This window comes from Diabrotica virgifera, chromosome 5 (genome assembly GCF_917563875.1).
Source record: "Diabrotica virgifera virgifera chromosome 5, PGI_DIABVI_V3a".
NCBI classification, from domain to species: domain Eukaryota; kingdom Metazoa; phylum Arthropoda; class Insecta; order Coleoptera; family Chrysomelidae; genus Diabrotica; species Diabrotica virgifera.
The window spans coordinates 110707877-110730537 of record NC_065447.1 but is presented as its reverse complement, the minus strand read 5'-3'; the positions used below and the strand labels follow the sequence as shown (position 1 = coordinate 110730537).

Genomic DNA, 22661 nt, shown 5'->3' with positions numbered 1-22661 from the left:
TAGCTTTAGTTGGTTTTCTAAAATTTTGACTACAAGGCTATTTTTATATAAATGTTTACGTGTGTTTTCTAGAGCTAATAACGAAGATCTTGAATCTGACATAATTACAACTTGCTTGTTAGAAATTTTTTTGTTGACAGCCCATTCTAGAGCTTGATAAATCGCGAACATTTCTGCAGAGTATATGGAACATTGTTTATCTAACTTGAACATCAAGGATTCTTGGTGTGGTGATCCGGAATATATACAGCACATCCAACTCCCAATCTTGATTTTGAACCATCCGTGAAAATCCTGCATGGATTATCAAGCTTGATATTAAAAACATGATTTTTTTTAACGTTTCAACGTCCACATCGGATGTCGTTGTCAAAATACAAAATAATAATAAATTAAACAAAAATGTTGTTGCTTAGTAAAAAATTCTTCTAATACTTTAATTCAATTTAATATAACGCAACTCATAAATATTGGCAATATCATTTTAAAGTCTTCTGCTTTAAAATGTATAATATATGTCTGAATTGCCGATATGAATGAGTCAGATTAAATTAAATTATTAGAAGAATTTTTTTACTAAGCAACAACATTTTTGTTTAATTTAGTAATACTTTTTATTTTAAAAAAGATGTGCGAGATGGAAGTCGAAACGTTAATAAAATCATTTTTAAGCTGAATTGTGGCTTATTTCCCATTTAGAATGGTTGACTACAAAAATTCCACAGAGAAATAGCTTCAGAACAACATTATGCTTTTCTTAATTTAATTTAAAGTCGAGAAGTTTAATATTTTTGATAATTTTCAAATACTTTTCCAGATTTAAAATTCGAAACTACTCTCATTTAAAAAAATCATCGATTACGTCATCACGTCCAGATAGATGACGTCACTAATATTATATATATGCCAAGAAGTCCTAATTAAAAAATAAAAATCGACATGTCTAAGGATTTCTCTCCAAATTTGCCTATTTTCGAGATAATGAATTTTTGCAAACTCAAACGTCCTCACTTATACTACAGTGTCGCGCCCGCTTGATTAGCAATTAAAAAACAAAGAGGTTTTCGATATTGTATTGCAAAAATCTCTTAGGGATTTCATCAATCGATGTTTAAAGAATATCTACCTACCTTGGCAACATTGAAATTTTCAGTTTTTCACATAGTTTTTGAGTTAAAAAATGGCCGATTTCGCAATTTTTAAATTGTTAATAGCTTATATGTCAAAAACTATTAACCTAAGAGAAAAGTCACCAAAACCTTTTCTGTTTGGAATGATTCAAAAAATCTAAAAAAACTTTGTTCGATGCAAAAAAAATAATTTTAGGAAAAAAACCCTAATCTTTCCCCTCGCCTGGCAAGGTCTTATGCTGTTCAGAATCGCCTGTCATTGTACACATTTTTTCTAAATGACTTACTCAAACACATACTTAAATTTAAACTTTACAGGAGAAAGTTTATTTTCCCCGACACTATGCACTTTTTGATTCACCTGGATAAATACACGTGCAGGGCTGATGCCTGCCAGGTCATGGTTTTTAGCCTTGGTGTGCTATGAATTATCACTATACAAATTTCTAGCCTTACAGGAAGACCGTTAGTCGGAGGGTTCAGTAGCTCTTAGACTAATAATAAACGTCTAATAAATTTTATTGGACGAATAACTATTCATTGATTATTTGTTGTTGGTGAAACCGGACCTAAATTATAAGTAACTTTTGTTCTATAAAGTTTTTTAACTGAGCTAATACTTTTTGAGTTATTCGCGAGTGAATATGTTAATTTTTCAACAAAATAACCACGTTTTTAGACGGTTTTTCGCACATAACTTAAAAAGTAAGAATTTTATCGAAAAAAATATTCTTAGCAAAAATATAAATAATAAAAGAACGAAAAAAATGCTGTATTAGCAGGTTAAGTGCCACCTTATTAAAAATTTTAATGTTTTCATTGGCCGATCACTTTTTTTGAAAAGTGTTCCTTTCTTTAACTTTCAAATCAAAATTTATCGCTCTAAAATGCGAATTTTAGGCCAAGTATAATTTCTAGCCCATCTTGCCGGGCTCTCAATGTCCCCGTGTATTTTAAATGAGCTCGAGAAGCCGCTGTTGAGCGACATAGCATTTTCTGAAGAACTAGCGCGTGGGTCCACGTCGGCATCACGCGGCCGGTATATCAGTTTTATGTGTGAGTCCATGTTGGCATATCATAGCACTTAAACTGTTAATGAAGTCTATAAATCTAAATAAAAGCAACGTTTATGAAAAATACGTTCTTATTCTTCAAATTCCAAATCGAATATTTCAACGTGAAATAATCAAAAAAGGAAGCAATTTTCGGGAAAAATGTTTTAAATTGTTTAAAAAAAGTTGGCCTATTTAAACAAAATCGTGAAAATGTCCCCATATTTAGCACCCTAAATCGACTAGTTCGAAGTAATACACTCGCGATTAGTGATTCGTTCAGTCCCTTTCGACTGTAAATCTTTCAAAAATGCACTTTAAACAGGTGAAACTTACAGATCATATAAAATGTAAAGTAAATTGTTTGTAAAGCGGTAACGATTACATAACTTCATTTGGGGTGCTAAATAGGGAAATAGTTTCACTATTATTTTTAGCAAAAAAAGGGAATTAACTTTATTTTAAGCTTAACTTGTTTAGTTTTGATGCTAGAAACATTTATAAATAATAAAAATAAAGATTTTTTAAACACTTTACAAAACTTTTCATGGGTTTTCCCGAAAAGTGTTTCATTTTTAGATTATTTCACGTTGAAAAATTCGATTTGGAATTTGACGAATAAGAACGTATTTTCCATGAGCTACATTTTACTTTTGCTGGGTCCATAGATTTTACGAATACTAAATTATTTTCGATTTTTCTATGCTACATTTTATCTAAGACTAGATATTTTTTCGATGTAATACTTACTTTTTGAGTTATTTGCGAAAAACCTCTTGGAAAAGTGATTTCTTTTGTCGAAAAATAAACATTTTTAGTCGCAAATAATTCGAAAAGTCTTGACTTCCTTAAATAACTCTATAGAACTAAAGTTACTTAGAATTAGGTAATTTACCCATTTCCGGATTTGTTTTAAACACGAGTTTTTCATACCCGAGAAGGGCTAACTGTCACCTCCCAGGTAAAAGCAATTAACGGCACAAGTTCAGTTTCGAAGTGAAGGGTAAGTAGATCCTAAATCCAAATATTCATGTAATTCGGAGTTGACCCTGAAAATTACACGGTATCGCCGTATTTCCTGTTCATTTATTGGGCTAACAATTAAAAATGAAATTAAGAAAGAAATAAACAATTAGAGACTACAACAACGCTCTCATAGAGACTACATATTGCTTAAGTCTTTATCGCCTAGTCATATTCGTTCACGAATTTTCATCAATTTTTTATGTTTAACCTTGTCACATGATGTTTTAAAATCTATAAAGCACATTTACTCAGGATGATTGACATCTCTATACCTTTGAATCAGTATTTGCAGGTAGCTAGTGCCTCTTTACTGGCCAACACAACAATAACGTAAATAGACACCAACGTGATAACCATAGATAATATTTATTGAAAAAAGAAGATCAAAAAAACTCGTTTTCTCTTAAATATTAACAGCAGTTTCATATTTTTGTCTGAAAATTATTTGTGGTTTAAAAGCGTTAAGGCTGTTATCATTCAAATATTAGCTGATAAAATTTATTTAAAATATGCCATATAATATACTTAGAAATGTTTTTTGTACTTACGAACTTGTTTTAAGTCCTCCTTAATAAAACCACCACGAGATGACCCTCCACCTTGTCTCCTTCCAAATTCTTCACTGGTGAACGCTCCATTCCTTCCGTATCCTTTCATCTTTGGAATAGGCCGACAAACGTCTCCTGGCAATCTAACAGGTTCTGGACATGGTCGTAATCCTTCAACGCCTGCAGCCCTGATTAACTCATCATAGGGAGCGTTGGGGTATTCCTCTAAAAGATATAAAATAAAGTAAGGCTATTTTAATATTATGGTGTATACTCTTACCATTTAAATCGTATTAATAATTGTATGAATGGGTTTTTACAATGTTTTGTAGTAGGTATATTATTAACCCTGTCGAATATTTCGCAAGTATATGTAGGTAGTTGAGAATTAATTTCGTCAACATATAGGTATGTCTATTAAAATAGTTAAACACATATTTACGAAAATATATTTATTTTAATACCACAACACGTTTACAATGGTCAAAATCAATCACACACCAAATTATATTACTTTTCGCAACGAACTTAGGATACCAATAAATTGTCTATCGCATTCCGCTGTGTTTATATGTGATCACCGAACTACCAGTATCCCCGTATTTACTCTGTCCCAAGCTGAAGACCATATATATAAGAGGACTTGCATATAACATCCTAGAAAGTTATCTGCTAAATAGACAACAACATGTTTCTATAGATGGAAAAATCAGTAAAGGAAGAATTATATCTTACGGAGTACCACAGGGAACAGTCTTGGGACCAATTCTCTTCAATATTTATATCAATGATCTATTCAGACTGAATGTAACAGGTAAAATCATAAGTTTTGCAGATGACACAGCTATTTTCTATGATGCAAATACATGGAATAATTTAAAACAAAAAGCTGAAACAGATTTTGCTACAATTCAGAAATGGTTTCAGTTTAATAAACTTACCTTAAATATAGAAAAAACAAAATATATACCATTTACATCATATGTTAATAACCTCCCAAATCTTGGTTCATTAAAAATTGATGCAAAAAATGAAATTCCACATACATACGAGATTAAATATCTAGGTATAATAATTGATAAACATTTACAATGGAACACCCAAGCAAATAATATAGTAAATAAATTAAGAGGACTCTTATCAAGATTTAAATTTTTAAAACAATTTTTAGGAATAACTCATTTGCGAATTCTTTATTATGCACTTATACAATCTCAACTCACATATGGCCTTTTAGGATGGGGTGGAATACGCAATAATTACTTACATTCTATAAATATTATTCAGAAATGGCTAATTAGAATTATATACGGGAAAAATTTAAGATATTCTAGTGAGCTGTTATACAGTATGTCCCTGTAAGTTGTATCCATATGGAAAACTTTTTTATTATTAATTTTACGAAAAAAAGTTATTCTTTATAAAAAGCTCTGCATGGTCCAAAACCTAAGATTTAACCATCAAATATAAAATTTTTTGAATATTATACGAGGTATGTCAAAAAGTTTGAATTTCACTCAAGAGTAAAGTAGCTTTATTTTTCGTAATATTGGAAATTGCTATTATGAAAAGTTGTTTGGAATTAAAAACTATATTCTAATATGCAATTACATCCTTCTAATTGAAAAAATTTTTTTTGAGCAATTATGGGTAACTATCATTATTTTTTCAGTTATTTCAATTGCGATAACTCTTTTATTATTAATTTTACGAAAAAAAGTGATTCTTAATAAAAAGTTCTGGATGGTCTAAAATTTAAAATTCAACCATCTTATATCAAATTTTATCAATTTTATACGAGGTATGTCAAAAAAGATTAATTTAGATCAAAAGTAAAGTACCTTTGTAGTTCAGAATATTTCAATTAGAAGGATGTAATTACATACTGAAACATAGTTTTTAATTCTAAATAACTTTTCATAATAACAATTTTCGATATTGTGAAAATTAAACGTATTTTACTCATGAACGAAATTCATATTTTTTGACATACCTCGTATAAAATTGATAAAATTTAATAAAAGATGGTTGTATTTTAGATTTTAGACCATGCAGAACTTTTTATTAAGAATCACTTTTTTTCGTAAAATTAATAATAAAAGAGTTATCTGAATTAAAATAACTGAAAATAATGTTAGTTATCCATAATTTTTCAAAAAAAAAAAATTTCAATTAGAAGGATGTAATTGCATACTAGAATACAGTTTTTAATTCCAAACAACTTTTCATAATAGCAATTTTCAATATTGTGAAAAATAAAGCTACTTTACCCTTGAGTGAAATTCAAACTTTTTGACATACCTCGTATAATATTCAAAAAATTTGATATTTGATGGTTAAATCTTAGGTTTTGGACCATGCAGAGCTTTTTATAAAGAATAACTTTTTTTCGTAAAATTAATAATAAAAAAGTTTTCCATATGGATACAACTTACAGGGACATACTGTATAACGAAAGTAAATTTTTAAATGTACGTAAATTATTCTGTTATAAAGCCCTTATACATATACATGAAAAAAAGATAATATTAAATTTTAACAGTCATGCCCACCAAACTAGATATATAAAACATAATACAATTCTACCAAAATGTAATAAATCCATCCTTCAAAGATATGTTGGTTACATAGGGCCCAAATTGTACAATTTGCTACCAGATAATTTAAAACAATTTAAAAATTATAAAAACATAGATATAAATATGAAATTAAACAATGGATTGGGAACAAATCAACAAAATTCTGCGAAGGACTTATCAATGGACAATAATTGTAATAAATAAACTTCAATAAGAAATAAAAAATTATATCGAAAATAAAAATTGTATCCAAATAGATTTTTATTATCAACTGCGACATTTCTTGAATTATTGATAGCCACATTTATATCACAAATTATATTAAAATTATTATATTTTTATTTTTTCTTGATTAATGTTAGAGTTTTTAGTATTTTTATAAATTTTCATATAACTGTATACATTTATACATTTGTTAAATATTTTTTGTGTTTGTTTATATTTGTAAATTAGTATATTATATTTTTAAGTCTCACGCACAAGGGGTGCTACTTTTGTATGTATATTAGTAATATATATACAGGGTAGCTCAACTTCAGTGAGTTATTTATGTTTATTTAGGTAGTACTCATTATGCTTTTTATTTTTTTTTGTGAATCTTTATTGTTATTCCTAAATAAACATCATTATTATTATTATTATATAAGGAAATAGGGATGGCGGTTGTTGACAAAACACCGGTTTTCGGTTATACCGGTTTTTTCTACTTACGGTTTAATCTACCGGTTATAACCAGTCAAAAAACCGGTTATTGAAAAAACCGGTGTTCGGTTTTTTTATTCAATAGCCAATACCCGGTACGTTACAATGTTACATTTACATTGCACTTTAATTTGCGATACTTCAATCGAATTGGCATCAATATTATCGATATCGATACTATTGAAAGAATATACCGATACAAAGATAATCGAGCGATATATAAACGGTTCAGGATGGCTGGTAGCAGGCCATATCTGGATATATTTCTCATAATGTGTCCCAAATATTGTAGCTTTCGAGATTTAATCGTGGTTTCGGATATTCTTCATTCTTCTGAGGACCTTCTAATTTATGACTCGTCAGTCCACGAGAGTCTTATGAGCTCTCTCTCGCTTAAAGCAGTAGTTGTAGCTGTAGTTCATCACTCTTTCTACTCTGGTTTGGTTGACGTGGATTTGACCTTTTGTTATCTTTTTCTTGCTATTTATTATGAGCGTTGTGCTTTATATTTACAGTAATCCACAATTTTAGCACAGTGATCAAAAGACTGTCTATTTGTACTAGACAAATGCAATGTTTATCGTCCAGCCAATACGATGTAGGTTTGAAAAGTAATATATTATGTACTAGCTCTCTAGCTTATAGATGCTTTTATAAGAGCTTAAAGACGTTTTTTCGTAAATATATGAGGGTGGATTAATATATATTAACCCCATAATATTAAAAAAACGTCTCCATTTTTTTATGAATTGATTATTTCTTCGTATAACTTATCCGGTTTTTCACCGGTTATTAATTTAAAAAGAAAAAACCGATTATAACCGGGACAAAAAAAAACAACCGGAAAACCCGATTATTGTAGAGTAACAAAACCGGTTTTAGGTTATAGCCGGTAGGTTTTTCCCATCCCTATAAGGAAATTAGTGACTCAAGCCGACCACCGTATTAGGAATTGAGTATTATGTAAGTATTGTAACACAGATCGGTAGTAAAAGATATTAGATCGATGAGTACCTACTTTCCATGAACTTCAATGAACTTGAAATATTCAAGTTATTCCCCCACTGAATACAAACAGTTCTTATTCAGTATTCTTTACACTGTTTTTTTAAAAGCACTTAAACTTAATTTTTTTATTTAAGCAGGCAACACGTTGTAAAGCTTATAATTTGAAGAATTTCTTTTGGACTTATTTAGACCGTAACGATTAATTCTGATATTATCTGCCTATCTGGTGTTATAATTATGAATATATTGTTGTTTCACAAGGGATCCAGATCTACTGTGTATTTCAACAACAACACTAAAAACATATAGGCACGGTAAAGGTACCTAATATATTAAGTTTAAAAAACAAGGGCCGACAATGCTCCAAATAGCTCACGACAGATATACTTCGTATTGCTCTCTTTTGCAGACGGAAAATCACCAAGGAGTCAGATGAATCACCCCAAAGAATAGTAGCATAGCTAATATGGGACTGAAATAATGCAAGTTGTTTTTAATGTATTTATAGTAGTTTTTAAGTTTTTTAATTTTCCTTAATTGTCTCAATAAAACAAAGTAGAACTTAACTTATTTCTTAAGTTTATTTATATGAGGCCTCCAAGTCAAGTTACTACCTATCTACTGTTATCCCAAGCAACTCTACGTTATCCAAGTTTGAAGTATCTGTCATACCTTTAAAACAGAAATGTTTTTTGTGCAATTTTATGCCTTATTTTCGACAAAATTTGAAATGTATGATCCTGCCCCACTTTCCTAGGCTGGATAAATAATAGTAGTATCATCTACGAAGTAAACCGTTTCCACAGGATGCATATAGTTACTTAGATCGTTAGTATATATTATAAATAATAGTGGTCCCAAGACCGAGCCTTGGGGAACGCCATAATTAATAGGTTTGAAATTAGAAATATAATTATGCATACTTACAGCTTGAGAACGGTTTGACATATACGATATTATAAGCTTTAGGGCGATTCCCCTGACACCATAGTAACCCAGCTTCTCCAAAAGTATATCATGCTAGACACTGTCAAATGCCTTAGAAACGTCGTAGAGGGTAATACCGGTTTGTATACCATCCTCAAGATTCGAGAATCTGTCACTGACCACATTCGTAACAGCGTTTGCCGTGGAACGTTTTTGTCGAAATTCGTATTGAGTACCACTAAAGAAGTTTTTTGACTTAAAATATTGATACAAATGCTTTTTAATTATTTTTTCAATAATTTTCCCAAAAATAGACACAATTGAAATTGGACGATAGTTATCTACAACATTTTTGTCACCTTTTTTAAATAAAGGAACTACTTTGCTGTGTTTAAAGCAGTCAGGAAAAACACCTGAATTAAAAATATAATTTACAAGGTTTGTAATTGGAACTATAACGAAGTCACTAGTCTCTTTTATTACTTTGCTATTTATAATTCATTAATATCTAAACATTTAGAATTTTCTAAACAATTAATTGTGTCAGATACGGTCAATTAATACGTCAGATACGTTAAACAGTCAATTCAAATAGTCACCAACTATGATATTTATTAGTAATTACAATTAAATTCGAAGTTTTATTTTCGAAGAAATAAACCCTCTAAGCCAAGCCGCACACCAAAGAAACATGAAGCGAAAAACATGAAACATGAAACGAAAAACATGTTTCATGAAACTAAAACACTGCTAAAAAAATCTCAAAGTCCGCCTATCAATGAAACGAGTGTGATTCATGCTCATGACACATTTTTATTTTCGGAGAGTCTCATAAATAGCCGGTCGTATATTTGTTTAGCAGTGGTTTATTTCCATGAAACGTAAATCACGTTTCATGGAAATAAAACACTGCTAAACAAATAGACATCTGGCCATTTATGAAACTCTCCGAAAATAAAAATGTTTTATGAGCATGAATCACACTCATTTCACTGGTAGGCGTACTTCAAGATTTGTTTACTCGTGTTTTATTTCCATGAAACCTGTTTTTCGTTTCATGTTTCATGTTTTACGTTTCATGTTTCTTTGGTGTGCGGCTTGCCTAATGAGACCAAGTTTCTGGTTTCCTATTTGTGGTTTTTATTACTGGCAAACTAAACGAATGGTGAATAAAAGGAGACACGGAGAGATCTAAAATTTGCACCTCACTACCTGCCTATTCATCATGGCCAAACGAATTCATCCAACGAAAACTTGGTCCCGATACACAGTTAGGAGTAAGACTAATACAAAATAATTCGCTGCAAACGAAATCAAGAGACGTCCTATATTTCAGTCCGTCCAGAGAGAACGACTTTATTTAGTTTTAAGCGGTGAATAAATAAAGATGAGTGAATATTTTCGAAAGTTGTTGACAGACAATACAAGTGTTGCTAGTAGGTGCAGTAGTTATTTATTTATCATTTTTTAGGACATTTTATAACTTTATTATTAGATATTTAATCATTGTTTTTGTCTCTCAGATCATAACTTATTTAGTTCAGTTGTTTTTATGCTTAAAATGTAGCAGTGACGGTAACCGATAAAACTGAACTTTATCAAGATTTTTACTTGATCATTTAAATTCAATTTATCCGAAAATATGATGTTTGTTAAAAGCGTAGGCGTACACATTTTACTGCTATCCCTACTTTTCTCTCTCTCTCTCTCTCTCTCTCTCTCTCTCTCTCTCTCTCTCTCTCTCTCAATATTAAAAAGACGAAGTTTATGAAAATTAGTAAAAACAATCGTAATACTAACCAAATCTTGATAGTAGAGGGCCAGTAGATCGAAAGAGTAAAAAAGTACACTTACCTAGGAACACTTATAACAGAAAATAATGACTACACTGCAGAAATCAAAGTCAGAATCGAAAAAGCACGTTCTAATTTTTTGAAAATGAAAAAGGTCCTATGTAGCAACGATTTAACATTAGCTCTTAAAGTACGCCTAACAAAATGTTACGTATACAGTGTACCATAGTATGGAGTGGAATCATGGACGTTAAATGTAGAGACAATGAGACGACTTAACGACTTTGAAATGTGAACCTATAGAAGTGTTATGAGAGTTCCCTGGGTAGGTAGAGTTACGAACAACGAAGTACTAAGAAGAATAGGTAAAGAGAAGGAAGTTAAACTTACAATTAAAGAAAGAAAACTACAGTATCTCGGACATGTGATGCGGGGCGAGAAGTATGGCATCCTGCGACTCATAATGCAAGGAAAGATAGATGGCAGAAGAAGCATCGGAAGAAGACGAATTTCATGGCTGAAGAACCTGCGAGAATGGTTTGGATGCAGCTCAAAACTACTATTTAGAGCTACTGCCTCAAAAATTAAAATAGCTATGATGATTGCCAACCTCCGTAGCGGAGATGGCACCTGAAGAAGAAGAAGATGGGGAATTGTTTATTGTTACATTAAGCAATAACGGAGTATCTTATATTATACTTCTGGAGCTTTGGCTTCCCTCCTCTGTATATTGGTTATCTTTTGTATTAATGCACTAATTTATTTGCTTTTAGAAAGTTTTTCTTAAACAAATTTGCTACTTTATCGATGGTATACCTTTAAATGTATCGCAAGTAATGATATTTATTGAGTTAAATAACTTACGTTTGTGGCAGTAATCAACCTGATAGCTGCTGGCTAGCCTATCTTTGTTAATTCTTGCGATCAGATCATCAGGAGGTGCTGTCCTCAGACATTCATATATAAATGGATATTTTTCTTTTATCTTAAACAAGAATTTACATTTGAAGTTATTCTATTACTATAGTGATACTTAACTTAACCATTTATATTAATTGTTACAATATGAGGTATATTATGTATATTCTGGTAGGGGAGCCCAAACGGGGATTTTTACAGTTACTCGAGCGCGTCAGAAAATCACATAGGGAGAAACCTTGTAGTCTGTAAATTTACCCCCACCATATATGAACCCTTATACAGATATCGTCAGATTAAGACAAGATAAGTTAAGTACACATGAAGAACAGTGTATATTTCAAAAATGTGACGATTTGGGCGGGGCGTAAGGAAATGGGTGAGTCAGAAAGTTTCACAAAAAAGCGAATAATCCTCGAAATAAACATCAGATCAAAAACTGAAAAACATGTGTTCAATATTTTTCAAAAATATATCTAATGACACCAAACACTACCCCCCATGGAGGTGGGGTTGGAGGTTGCTTTAAAATCTTAAATAGGAGCCCCCATTTTTTGATGCAGGTTTTGATTCCTTACGTAAAATTAGTACTAGGGTGGGCCGAAAAAAACTTTTATTTTTTTAAGTTGTAATACCGTGGAAAACTTGCGAATTATAATTAGAAATAAAATAAAAAAAAATTTCAAAATCGGTTAATATCTTCCGGTCCCGCATTAGCCTTAAAGTTTGACTATTTTTTAAAAAAACTTCATTTTTCTTATTTTGTGAAAATTTTTTTTTTATATTTATTTTTTAACGTAGTAGTTATTTATGCGTTGAGATAGACCCTAAGAACATTGTGTTTTAATTTGATTGTAATTACTGGATATCTTCCGGTCCCGCATAAGCTTTAAAATATGCCGAAATATTAAAATTTCAACATTTTTTCGTATTTTTGGAATTTGATAATTAATTGTTTTTTTAAAAGTAATAGTAATCGTTTATATTCACACAAACCTATTGTAGGGAATTTAGGAATACTGCCAAGTTCAGTCATCATTTCCCGGTTGCGTAACAGATTAATAAAACTAACGTGCCAGAAAGATTAGAGCAGCTACCGGGCGGACGGTGATTGGTAATTGATTGGTAATTGAATTATATTTAAGGAGGCCCGTTCAATGGGCAATTTGCCTGCTCCACTTTAATGAGCTGCCGTTTCGGCACCTCTTTGAACATCTAGATGGCAAAACAACCTGGCCTAGTACTTCAAGAGGACCAATCGGTAAAAAACTTGTTGCCTGTCAAAAACTGCCGGTAATTAACTTCCAGTCTATAGATTGTCAGATACCGGAGTAGACAGAAAGGTTCTCAGCAAGGATCAACAGTGCCTATTTGATATCTCCACTGCGATAAAATCTGGGACATGTAAAGGGGATTTGTCTGTACGAGATCCCGGACACTTATCACACTCGAGGTGGTTGACCAAAGCAAATAGAACTTTGCGACTTTACATAAGTGAAGAAAACCCCTCACCTAAACTTCAAGAGCTAGTTTTGTTTATCTTGAAATCGTATATGCCAATGTGGTTTGCTATCAAAAAAAAGCAAAAACTTTACAGATGGTCCAAAGCTTGTTTACCAAGCAATTGAATCAACGAGATATTTGCCCGAGACTTTGCTTGCTGTTATAAACCGAGTGACTGAGCGAAATGGTTATTTTTCCCACCCCGAAAATTTGATGTTGGCAATGATTGAGGACGACAATAAACTGATAAGACAGCTCGGACTTCCTCGAATTCTAAAGGCAAGGCAGATAGATTAAAAAAGGAAGAAAGTAAGGACATTCACACCGCCGAAAATCAACTTTGATGCTCAAGAGTACTCAGATATTGTCAATTGGATGAACTGCGACTTATCTTCTCCCCCACTGTTGGCCAAAGTCAGTGATGAAGAGATAAAATCGTACATCAACAGTGACTCCATCCCTAACTGGAACATTAATTACAAGAAATTCCCAGTTCACGCACAGGCAGTTGAGCGTTGTGTGAAACTAGTGACGGAAGCTTCGGGCAGAGTTTGTGGCGCTGAAGCTAGAGACGGATTTATCAGAAGTACTCTACTGTCGCGATCAGCCATGCCAGACTTCGCTAGTAAATCAGATTTGAAAGTACCTTCTTCAGCTACAAAATAGAGGCAATAATGCAGACAATTAACTTACTTACTTATTCCTCTTCACTCCATGTGGAGCATAGGGCGTCAACTGTCTGCCTCTATTCTGTCCTATCCTTTGCACTAATCTTTATTTCCGCCCAGTTTTTCCCAATAGCACTAACTTCTTTGTCCACACTTCTTTTCCACGTTTCTACGGGTCTATCTGGTCTTCTCTTGCCATGTGGTGTGTATTCTAGGGCAAACAATTAACTAATAATTGTATATTGTATTTTTTTTATAATAATACAGATATAAGTTGAAAGGTTCTATGCTCGTTGTTATTTATAATCCCTATTATGTCAGTCAGTCATAACTAAAAAAATTCTGCTTGTATAATTAGGCTTATTTAGCAACCAGAAGTGTTTTTTAAAAAAATATCGTAACTGGAACGATTTAAAACTAATTAAACATAAGAAAAAAAAATCGTAAAAACTGTAAATTTCCAATATTTTGGCATATTTTGGAGCTTATGCGGGACCGGAAGATATCCATTAATCACAATCAAATTAAAACACAATGTTCTTAGGCGCTATCTCAACGCATAAATAACTATTACGTTAAAAAATAAATATAAAAAAAATTTTCAGAAAATAAGAAAAGTAAATTTATTTTGTTTCTAATTATAATTCGCAAGTTTTCCGCGGTATTACAACTTAAAAAAAAAAATAAAAAATTTTTTCGGCCCACCCTAATTAGTACCTTTTATTGTCGAGATATTTTTCCGAATTATGGATCGATGGTGCTATAATCGGGAAAAACGATTTTTGGAAATCGAAAATTAAATTAAAAAATGGAAAGTCCCCAGGAAAGTGGAAAACTTAACTTAACTTTTTTGGTAAGAACCTAATCTTCACAACCCAATAGGTCCCCATAACCCTTTAGTAACTGCAAAATTAGCATCCTGGCCTCCATGACTATTACCAATAATATGGTTTGAAAGAAGTTGTGCGAAATACTAAAAATATTTTGCAATTAAATCTGTACCTGAGGATCAAATAATATAAATTAAAATATATAAATATATTAGTTTTGTTTTATAATGAACATTATGCCTTATTCAGGAATATCCGATATTGATTAAGTTTATCCTTACTCATTCCAGATCATTGTCCATGGTCCAGCGTGTACCAGTAGGTGCTCATCCTACACTTGCCCATATACAGTTGAGTCAAGTGTTCTTTACCCGTGTGTCATCATTTAAAGCATATGAAAATTCGGAAATTTACTCCACGCAACAGCAAGTGACAGAAAGTGGCCACTGTTCCGATCACCGGTTATATTATAAAATTTGACGTTATCAAATAAATAGAATGTCAAGTGTAAGTTTTGCTATAAAGTTTTGGTGCAGAATTACAGCTACATTTGAAGTAGCTTAATATATTATTTAATATAATTAGTGACTAATTAACAATTTATAACAAAAATATAATAAAATATTTTCGTGTCATTTTATTCACTTTGGCGGAAACTTAAACAGGTATTCCTTAACTGCGTGAATGAGGTTAGCTTTGTATGTTGTAAAAATTAAAATGGCAAAATAAAACACTTACCATAAAATTTCAAACTCCAATATAAAATCAGTTGTGAAAACAACTGCTTGTGGAATATAAAAAACTTTTTTGCACCATGCAAAAATTGGGTTTGTCTTTAGTTTCATGCGTGGAAGAGAATGATGCTAGATAAAAAGTGTGTGTTTTATCTCGCCTGGTATTAATGACGCACAACCATTAACTGTTCCTCTTTTTTAACTGCTCAACATTCAGTTCTTTACAACACACCTAACCTTATGGATCTATAGAATTTTATAGAATTTATAGAGTTCTATAGAATTTTCTCATTGGTTTTAACATCTTATTTATTTAAAATCTTATTTGACATTTTATTTCCCATCAAAACTAGTTAATCTTATTTATAGTAATTGCTTCATCCTTAAATTAACTTTCCAAATATTCCGATTGTATACCACTTAGTTTTAAACATTTTTCTTCAAGAGATTGTTTCATTCTTCCAGTTTTTGTTCCAAATGCCATTCAGTATTTTCTACTAACACTTCATTATCAGCATACATTAAGGCCCAAAAAATGTTTGTTACCTTGTTGCCAATTACCTTATCCAATATTAAAGAATTTAGATTTATCGTCCTAAAAAATCCCCACTCACCAAATTTAGTGTTATCTCATGCCTGTCAGGAAATATTCAAAAATAAATAAAATAAAAGTTTATAATATAAATTTTTCTTCTTCTTTAGGGGCCGTGTCTGTATTTAGACGTTGGACGTCATCATGTTTACAATTTCCTGAAACCTCTCTCTATCGGCTGCTGCGCAAAATACTGTTCAGCCACACCATTGTCTAATATTACGCAGCCATGAAAGTTTCTTTCTACCAATCCATCTCTTTCCCTCCACTTTTCCTTATATTATGAGGCGAAGCAGATGGTATTTAGGTCCTCGAATTATATAGCCGAAGTATTCTGTTTTTCTCTTCTTTATGATGCTTACGTGTCAGCAAGACTACTGAGATTCTAAAAAAGCATCAAAAAGAGGAATCTCGACATGTAATGAGAGATCTCAAAATATAGGTTGCTACAAAATAGTAGGCAAACGCAGTCCAGGAAGAAGAAGACTTCATGGTTAAAGAACCTGTGAGATTGGTATTGTATTGATACAAGCATGCTATTTAGGGTGACAGTGACTAACATTAAGATAGCTATGATGGTAACCAACCTTAAAGCAGAACCCAACATCTGTTTTATATTCATAATGGGGATATATTATGCCATTCGTTTGATATGATTCCATAGTCGAAGCAATAAAGCACTGAACCTCCGAAAAAAAAAACGACAAGACGGATCTTAATAATTCTTTTTGCATTCGATTCGTGAATGCGCCAGGAAACCTTGTGACCTCTAGTCATGAGAAAATATTGAAAACTGCATACAAAAAATGCATTCTTAAAGTGCATCTTAAAGAGACAATAAAAAAATCAGAACTCGTCAATTATATTATCGGCGCAAATGAGTTCAATTTTGTTACTCGCGGGTTTTTGGGGTCGCTGAAAACGAATATGATCGTAAGTGATCTCCGGTGCCCAGGGTACCTACTGTTTACCTCGTCTTGTGGAATTTTCGGCAAATTCATTAAAAAAATAGTCAAAAAACACTACTCGGGGGTTTTTGGAGTCCCTAACGACGAATATGACATCGGAAGTGATCTCCGTAATACCTGGTGCCCCGGAAATCTACTGTTTACCTCGTCTTGTAGGGTCTTCGGCAAAAAATTGATTAAAAAATTAGTCAAAAATCATTACTCCGGTCGTTTTTGGGGTCGCTAACGACGAAAATGACATCACAAGTGATCTCCGGAATACCTGGTGCCCAGGGTGCCTACCTTTTACCTCGTCTTCTGGAGTTTTCCGCAAATTCATTAAAAAATTAGTCAAAATTTATTAGTCGGAGGGGTTTTTGGGGTTTCTGTCGACGAATATGACATCGGAGGTGATCTCCGAAGACAGGGTACTTACTGTTTATCTCGTGACTAATGATTTTTGACTAATTTTTTAATGAATTTGCCGAAGACTCCAAAGGACGAGGTAAACAATAGGTATCCTGAGCACCAGGTACTCCAGAGATCACTTCCGATGTCATATTCGTCGTTAGCGAACCCAAAAACCCGCTGAGTAATGATTTTTGAAACATTTTTTAATAAATTGTTTGCCGAAAACTCTAAAAGACGAGGTAAACAGTAGGTATCTTGGGCACCAAGTACTCCGGAGATCACTTCCGATGTCATATTCTTCGTTAGCGACCCCAAAATCCTCCGACTAATAATTTTTGACTCATTTTTTTTTATGAATTTTCCGAAAACTCCACGGCGAGGTAATCAGTAGGTACCCTGGGCACCAGGTACTCCGGAGATCACTTATGACATCATATTCGTTTTCAGCGATCCCAAAAACCCGAGTGACAAAATTGAACTCATTTCCGCCGATAATTGACGAGTTCCGATTTTTTTATTGTCTCTTTGAGATGCACTTTAAGAATGCATTTTTTGTATGCAGTTTGTCAATATTATCTCATGGCTAGGGGTCACAAAGTTTCCTGGCGCATTTACGAATAGAATGCAAAAAGAATTATTAACCCGACATCCGACAAAAGGTACACTGGTTTACCACTAACAGACAGGTGGGGTGTGACAAACCCCAGCTATTGAAATAGTTAAAGAGTCTCAAAAATAATCTTTACGTTTAGTTGTCTGTGATATCTGGAACGCCAACATCTTAAAGCTGGTCAGGATAGTCACTATTTACACTAAAATTGTCTATTTCTTCACTTACTTCCGAATTACTCTTGTCAATACATTCGTCACTGTCTGCTTCATCCCATAAGATCTGAAGGCGTGCTTATTCTCGTTCGTAATTCATTTTAGCTTAGACTAATAAAAAAATATGTTAAAATCTGTAATAAGTGTTACTTATTTACCTATATTTACTTATTTAAAGGAGTAAAACACAATAAAGACAATTCTGCAGATAGTACAAAATCCGACTCGTGGGGTGTGACCACTTTCAATCAAAATTTACTTGATGAAACTAAACAGAAGACTAAGAACTATGTGTCATCGTATAGATGAATTGTTGGGGTGTACTACACCCCACCTGTCAGATGCCGAGTTAAGATCCGTTTTGTCGGTTTTTTTCGGAGGTAAGGCCGATTTGATGATGGCATCACTGAAGAGACCCGAAGCATTTGAGATGTGGTGCTATAGACGCATTTTGAGGATTTCCTGGATAGACAGAGTTACCAACGAAGAAGTTCTACATAGAATGGGTAAAGAGCGCGAACTAGTCGTAACCATAAAACGTCGCAAACTGGAATACCTGGGCCATGTAATGCGCAATGAACAACGATATGACCTACTTCGGACCATACTTCAAGGTAAAGTGCATGGGAAAAGAGGTCCAGGACGAAGAAGAATATCCTGGCTGCATAACCTGCGAAAATGGTTTAACTTAACCACTACCGGACTTTTCAGGGCAGCAGTCAACAAAGTCAGAATAGCCATGTTAGTGTCCAATATCCGTAACGGATAGGCACCATAAGAAGAGAAGAAGGCCGATTTTATTGCTTTATTGCTTCGCCTATCATTTCTTCCTTGAGCATGTTGTTTTGCTTTCAAGAATGAAAAATCAGTCATATTCTTTATTTGGTCTGATAGCCGCAATAGAGATCTCCCCCATATTATTTGCAGGTACTGTCTGGTTGGCTACACCAATTTGCCCATTATTTATTTGCATTATTAAATAATTTAAAATAAGGGTATACCGTGGATCAGAATGTGGATCCGACCATCGTTTACTTATTAAATAAGGCGAAAACGGCGGGTTCGAAGGGAAAAATATTCCCATGAGATTTTTTTGCATAATCACATTCGTGAGATATCCCAGAATAAGGTTCAAGAAGTCGCCCACGTGAAAAGTGGGCCAATTTTTTTTAACAATTTTTTTTTAATCAAATTGCAAGAATCAATATTTTTGGCCCGAACAATTTTTTCTTTAATTTTTTGGACCATTCTGGACAAAAAAGGTCTCTTATAATTTTTCTCTAAAGTTGATCGTTTTCGACTTATAAGCAATTTAAAATTGAAAAAAAACGAAAAATGGAGATTTTCAAGGCTTAATAACTCGGTTAAAAGTTATTATTATGAAAGTCAATATATGACTTTTTAAATCAAAGTTTAAAGCCCCCGTACAAGATCCTGAAGAAAATTTTGTCATTATTTTATTACTAAGCTGTTATTTTTAAGTAATAATAATAAGCACCATGCACGTGTGCGGCCGCTGTAAATTCTGAGTGCGAGAGAGAACCCATTCCAGCAGTCCAATTGTGCATCTTACTCGCACTCACATTTACAGCGGCGTCAATACGATCTAACCGCTATTGTTTTTAATTAAAAATAACAGCTTAGTAGTAAATTAATGACACAGATTTCTTCAGGATCATATAGCGGCGACTTTAAACTTTGATTTAGTCACTTTCTGACTTTCATAATAATAATTTTTAATCGAGTTATTAAGTATTAAAAATGGCCATTTTCGCGTTTTTCAAATTTTAAATTGCGTATAACTCGAAAAAGATCAACTTTAGAGAAAAATTATAAGAGAGATTTTTTGTCCAGAATGGTCCAAAAAACCTAAAACAAAATAGTCCGGGCCAAAAATATTGATTTTTGCAATTTGATTAAAAAAAATTGTTAAAAAAAATTGGCCCACTTTTCACGTGGGCGACTCCTTGAACCTTATTCTGGGATGTCTCACGAATGTGATTATGCAAAAATATCTCATGGGAATATTTTTCCCAACGAACCCGCCGTTTTCGCCTTGTCTATATGGCCAACGTGATAGTAAACTATCGCAAAAACAATAACACTCAGGTACAGAATGTAGAAAAGGGACAAGAAGTAAGATCTCCTAAATATAATCTAGAAAGTTTAAAAGAACATTCATCGAAATTTCTTTACAAATTACGACTGGCCACGAAATTACAAAATGTGGGACGAGAAAATATAACAGCGGAAGAATTATACCAGAAACTTAAAAAATACATTCATGAGGCTGCAAGTGAAGCTTTGGGGTATAAAGACAAACGTGAAACAAAAAATCAAGAATGGTGGTCGGAGAATATGCAAACGTTAGTAAACAAGAAGAAAACTGCTTATCAGAAATAGATGTCAACAAGAAAGGAGGATTAAAAAGAGAAGTAGTGAAAAGTAAATATGAGATGTGGGATCGAAAATGCGCAGAAGTGGATAGGTATATGGGTGGAACAAGAGTTGGGCAAGCCTGGAAGGTGATAAAGCCTCTCCGGAGGGAAGGAAAGGAAAAATCTAACATAAAGTTAAAATATCTGAAACAGTAGAAACACCATTATGAGGTCTTACTGATAGAAGATAGATGTATATTCCAAGAGATCGAAATGGAAGAATCATCCGAACATACACAAATAGTTGAGATAACAACCGGAGAGTTAAGCGAGGCTCTCAACAGATCGAAAAACGGTAAAGCAGCAGGACCTGGAGACATCCCAATTGAGTTGGCAAAGTACGGACCAAAAATATTACATGAGCTATTGGTTCAAGTATTTAATAAATGCTTAAAATACAAAATATCCCTGATGATTGGAATGTTGGACACATCAGCTCAATATACAAGAAAGGGGATAAACGCATATGCTCTAATTATAGAGGAATAACTGTTACCAGCTCAGTAGGAAGGTTGTACGGTCAAATAATAAAAGAAACAATAGAATTAGAATACGAAGACATGGAAGAACAAAGTGGATTTCGTGCAGGAAGATCGTGCACTGATAATATATTCGTTCTGCAGCAGGTAATAGAAAAACGGAAGGCAAGGAATCTATCTACCCACCTATTGTTTGTAAATTTTGAGAAGGCATACGATACGGTACCTTTAAAAAAATTGTTTCAAACATTGACGAAAGTAGGTCTTAGTAGAGAGTATGTGGATGCTATCGCAAATATATAGAAAAATGCAAGAAGTTTCGTTAAAGAAGGAAACTTTATATCTGAGGCATTTCCAATAACAAAGGGGCTTAAACAAAGATGTTGGCTGTCTCCAAGTTTTATTTAAAATATATATTCAATCAGCGCTAGAGCAGTGGAGGAAACAAGTATCCGGAATGGGAATAGACATAGGCAGTGGTAAATGTCTAACAACTTTGTTTTTTGCAGATGATCAGGTAGTCGTAGCAAATGATGAGGAAGACATGGACTATATGTTTAGAAAACTATAGAAAGAATATGAAAAATGGGGTCTCAATATGAATATGTCAAAGACAGAGTATGTTAAAATCGGGGATGATGAAGAAGATCAAGATTTAGCAATTAGAACCACAAATACATGTAAAGAATATAAATATCTTTGATCTATAATATCTAAAGAAGGGTAATATAATCTACACCCAACTTGGGCGTCGAAACGTTAATACAATCATTTTTTTGGTAAAATTGTGGCTTATTTCCCATTGAAAATAGTGGATCTAAAGAAGGCACTACCAAAAGAGCCATCGCAAACAGAACGCAGGAGGGCAAAAAGCGGTAAATATTCTAAGCTCTCTACTATGGTCTAAAGCAGGGGCTCTAATACTTTTAAGCACGGGCCAAAATGAAATTTTCAAAATCGTCACCTTAGAACCAAACTATTCTATGTCCACTTTTTTTTCGAAGTTAAGGTTGTACTTCTAATTTAGTCTATGTCCAAAGACCTTTCGGTCAATAATATTCCAAGTACGATTATCACATATAATATTGTAAATATGGCGTGGCTATTTTATTCTATGTCCACTAAACCTTGCAAATATGCGGACCAAAACATACTATGTCCTCTGGCCCAATAAGAATTGAGGAATTCGTATCACGTGAGGACATAGAATAAGTTGGCTCAAATATTATTTCGGTTACATTTTTAGTATTAGTACGTCTCCGAAGTTTGTTTTGATCGCAACCTCCGGTTTGTTTAGTAGTTTATCGCGTGAAAATGGAGTAATAAACATGAGTGATTCAGAAGAGGAACCTTTTCAAGACTCAAAACTTTTTAACCGATTTGGAATATATTCCAGTGAGTCAGATCAGAATAGCATATTTTTATTCTTATAAACGTAAGGGGATCACAACAACACCTAATCGAGATTTGAGGGGCTCACGAACAAGCATAAGAATAATTAAAGATGATAAGAGAAAAGTAATTAGAGATCACATAAACATGTTTCCCCGC

The 22661-nt window shown here is 32.9% G+C and overlaps 1 protein-coding gene across 5 annotated transcripts in view; it reads right to left on the bottom strand.

Moving 5' to 3' along the window:
- LOC126885096 (uncharacterized) overlaps positions 1 to 22661 on the bottom strand; it is a 345985-nt gene that overhangs the window by 47769 nt on the left and 275555 nt on the right. For 4 of the 5 annotated variants that reach the window (XM_050651521.1, XM_050651522.1, XM_050651523.1 and 1 more), the window contains 2 exons: positions 11630 to 11750; positions 3757 to 3981 (listed from right to left, as the gene is read on the bottom strand). In XM_050651521.1, the coding sequence (XP_050507478.1) occupies positions 3757 to 3981; positions 11630 to 11750 (346 nt within the window). The remainder of the gene's footprint in view (positions 1 to 3756; positions 3982 to 11629; positions 11751 to 22661) is intronic. The other variant, XM_050651524.1, reaches the window with a different exon arrangement.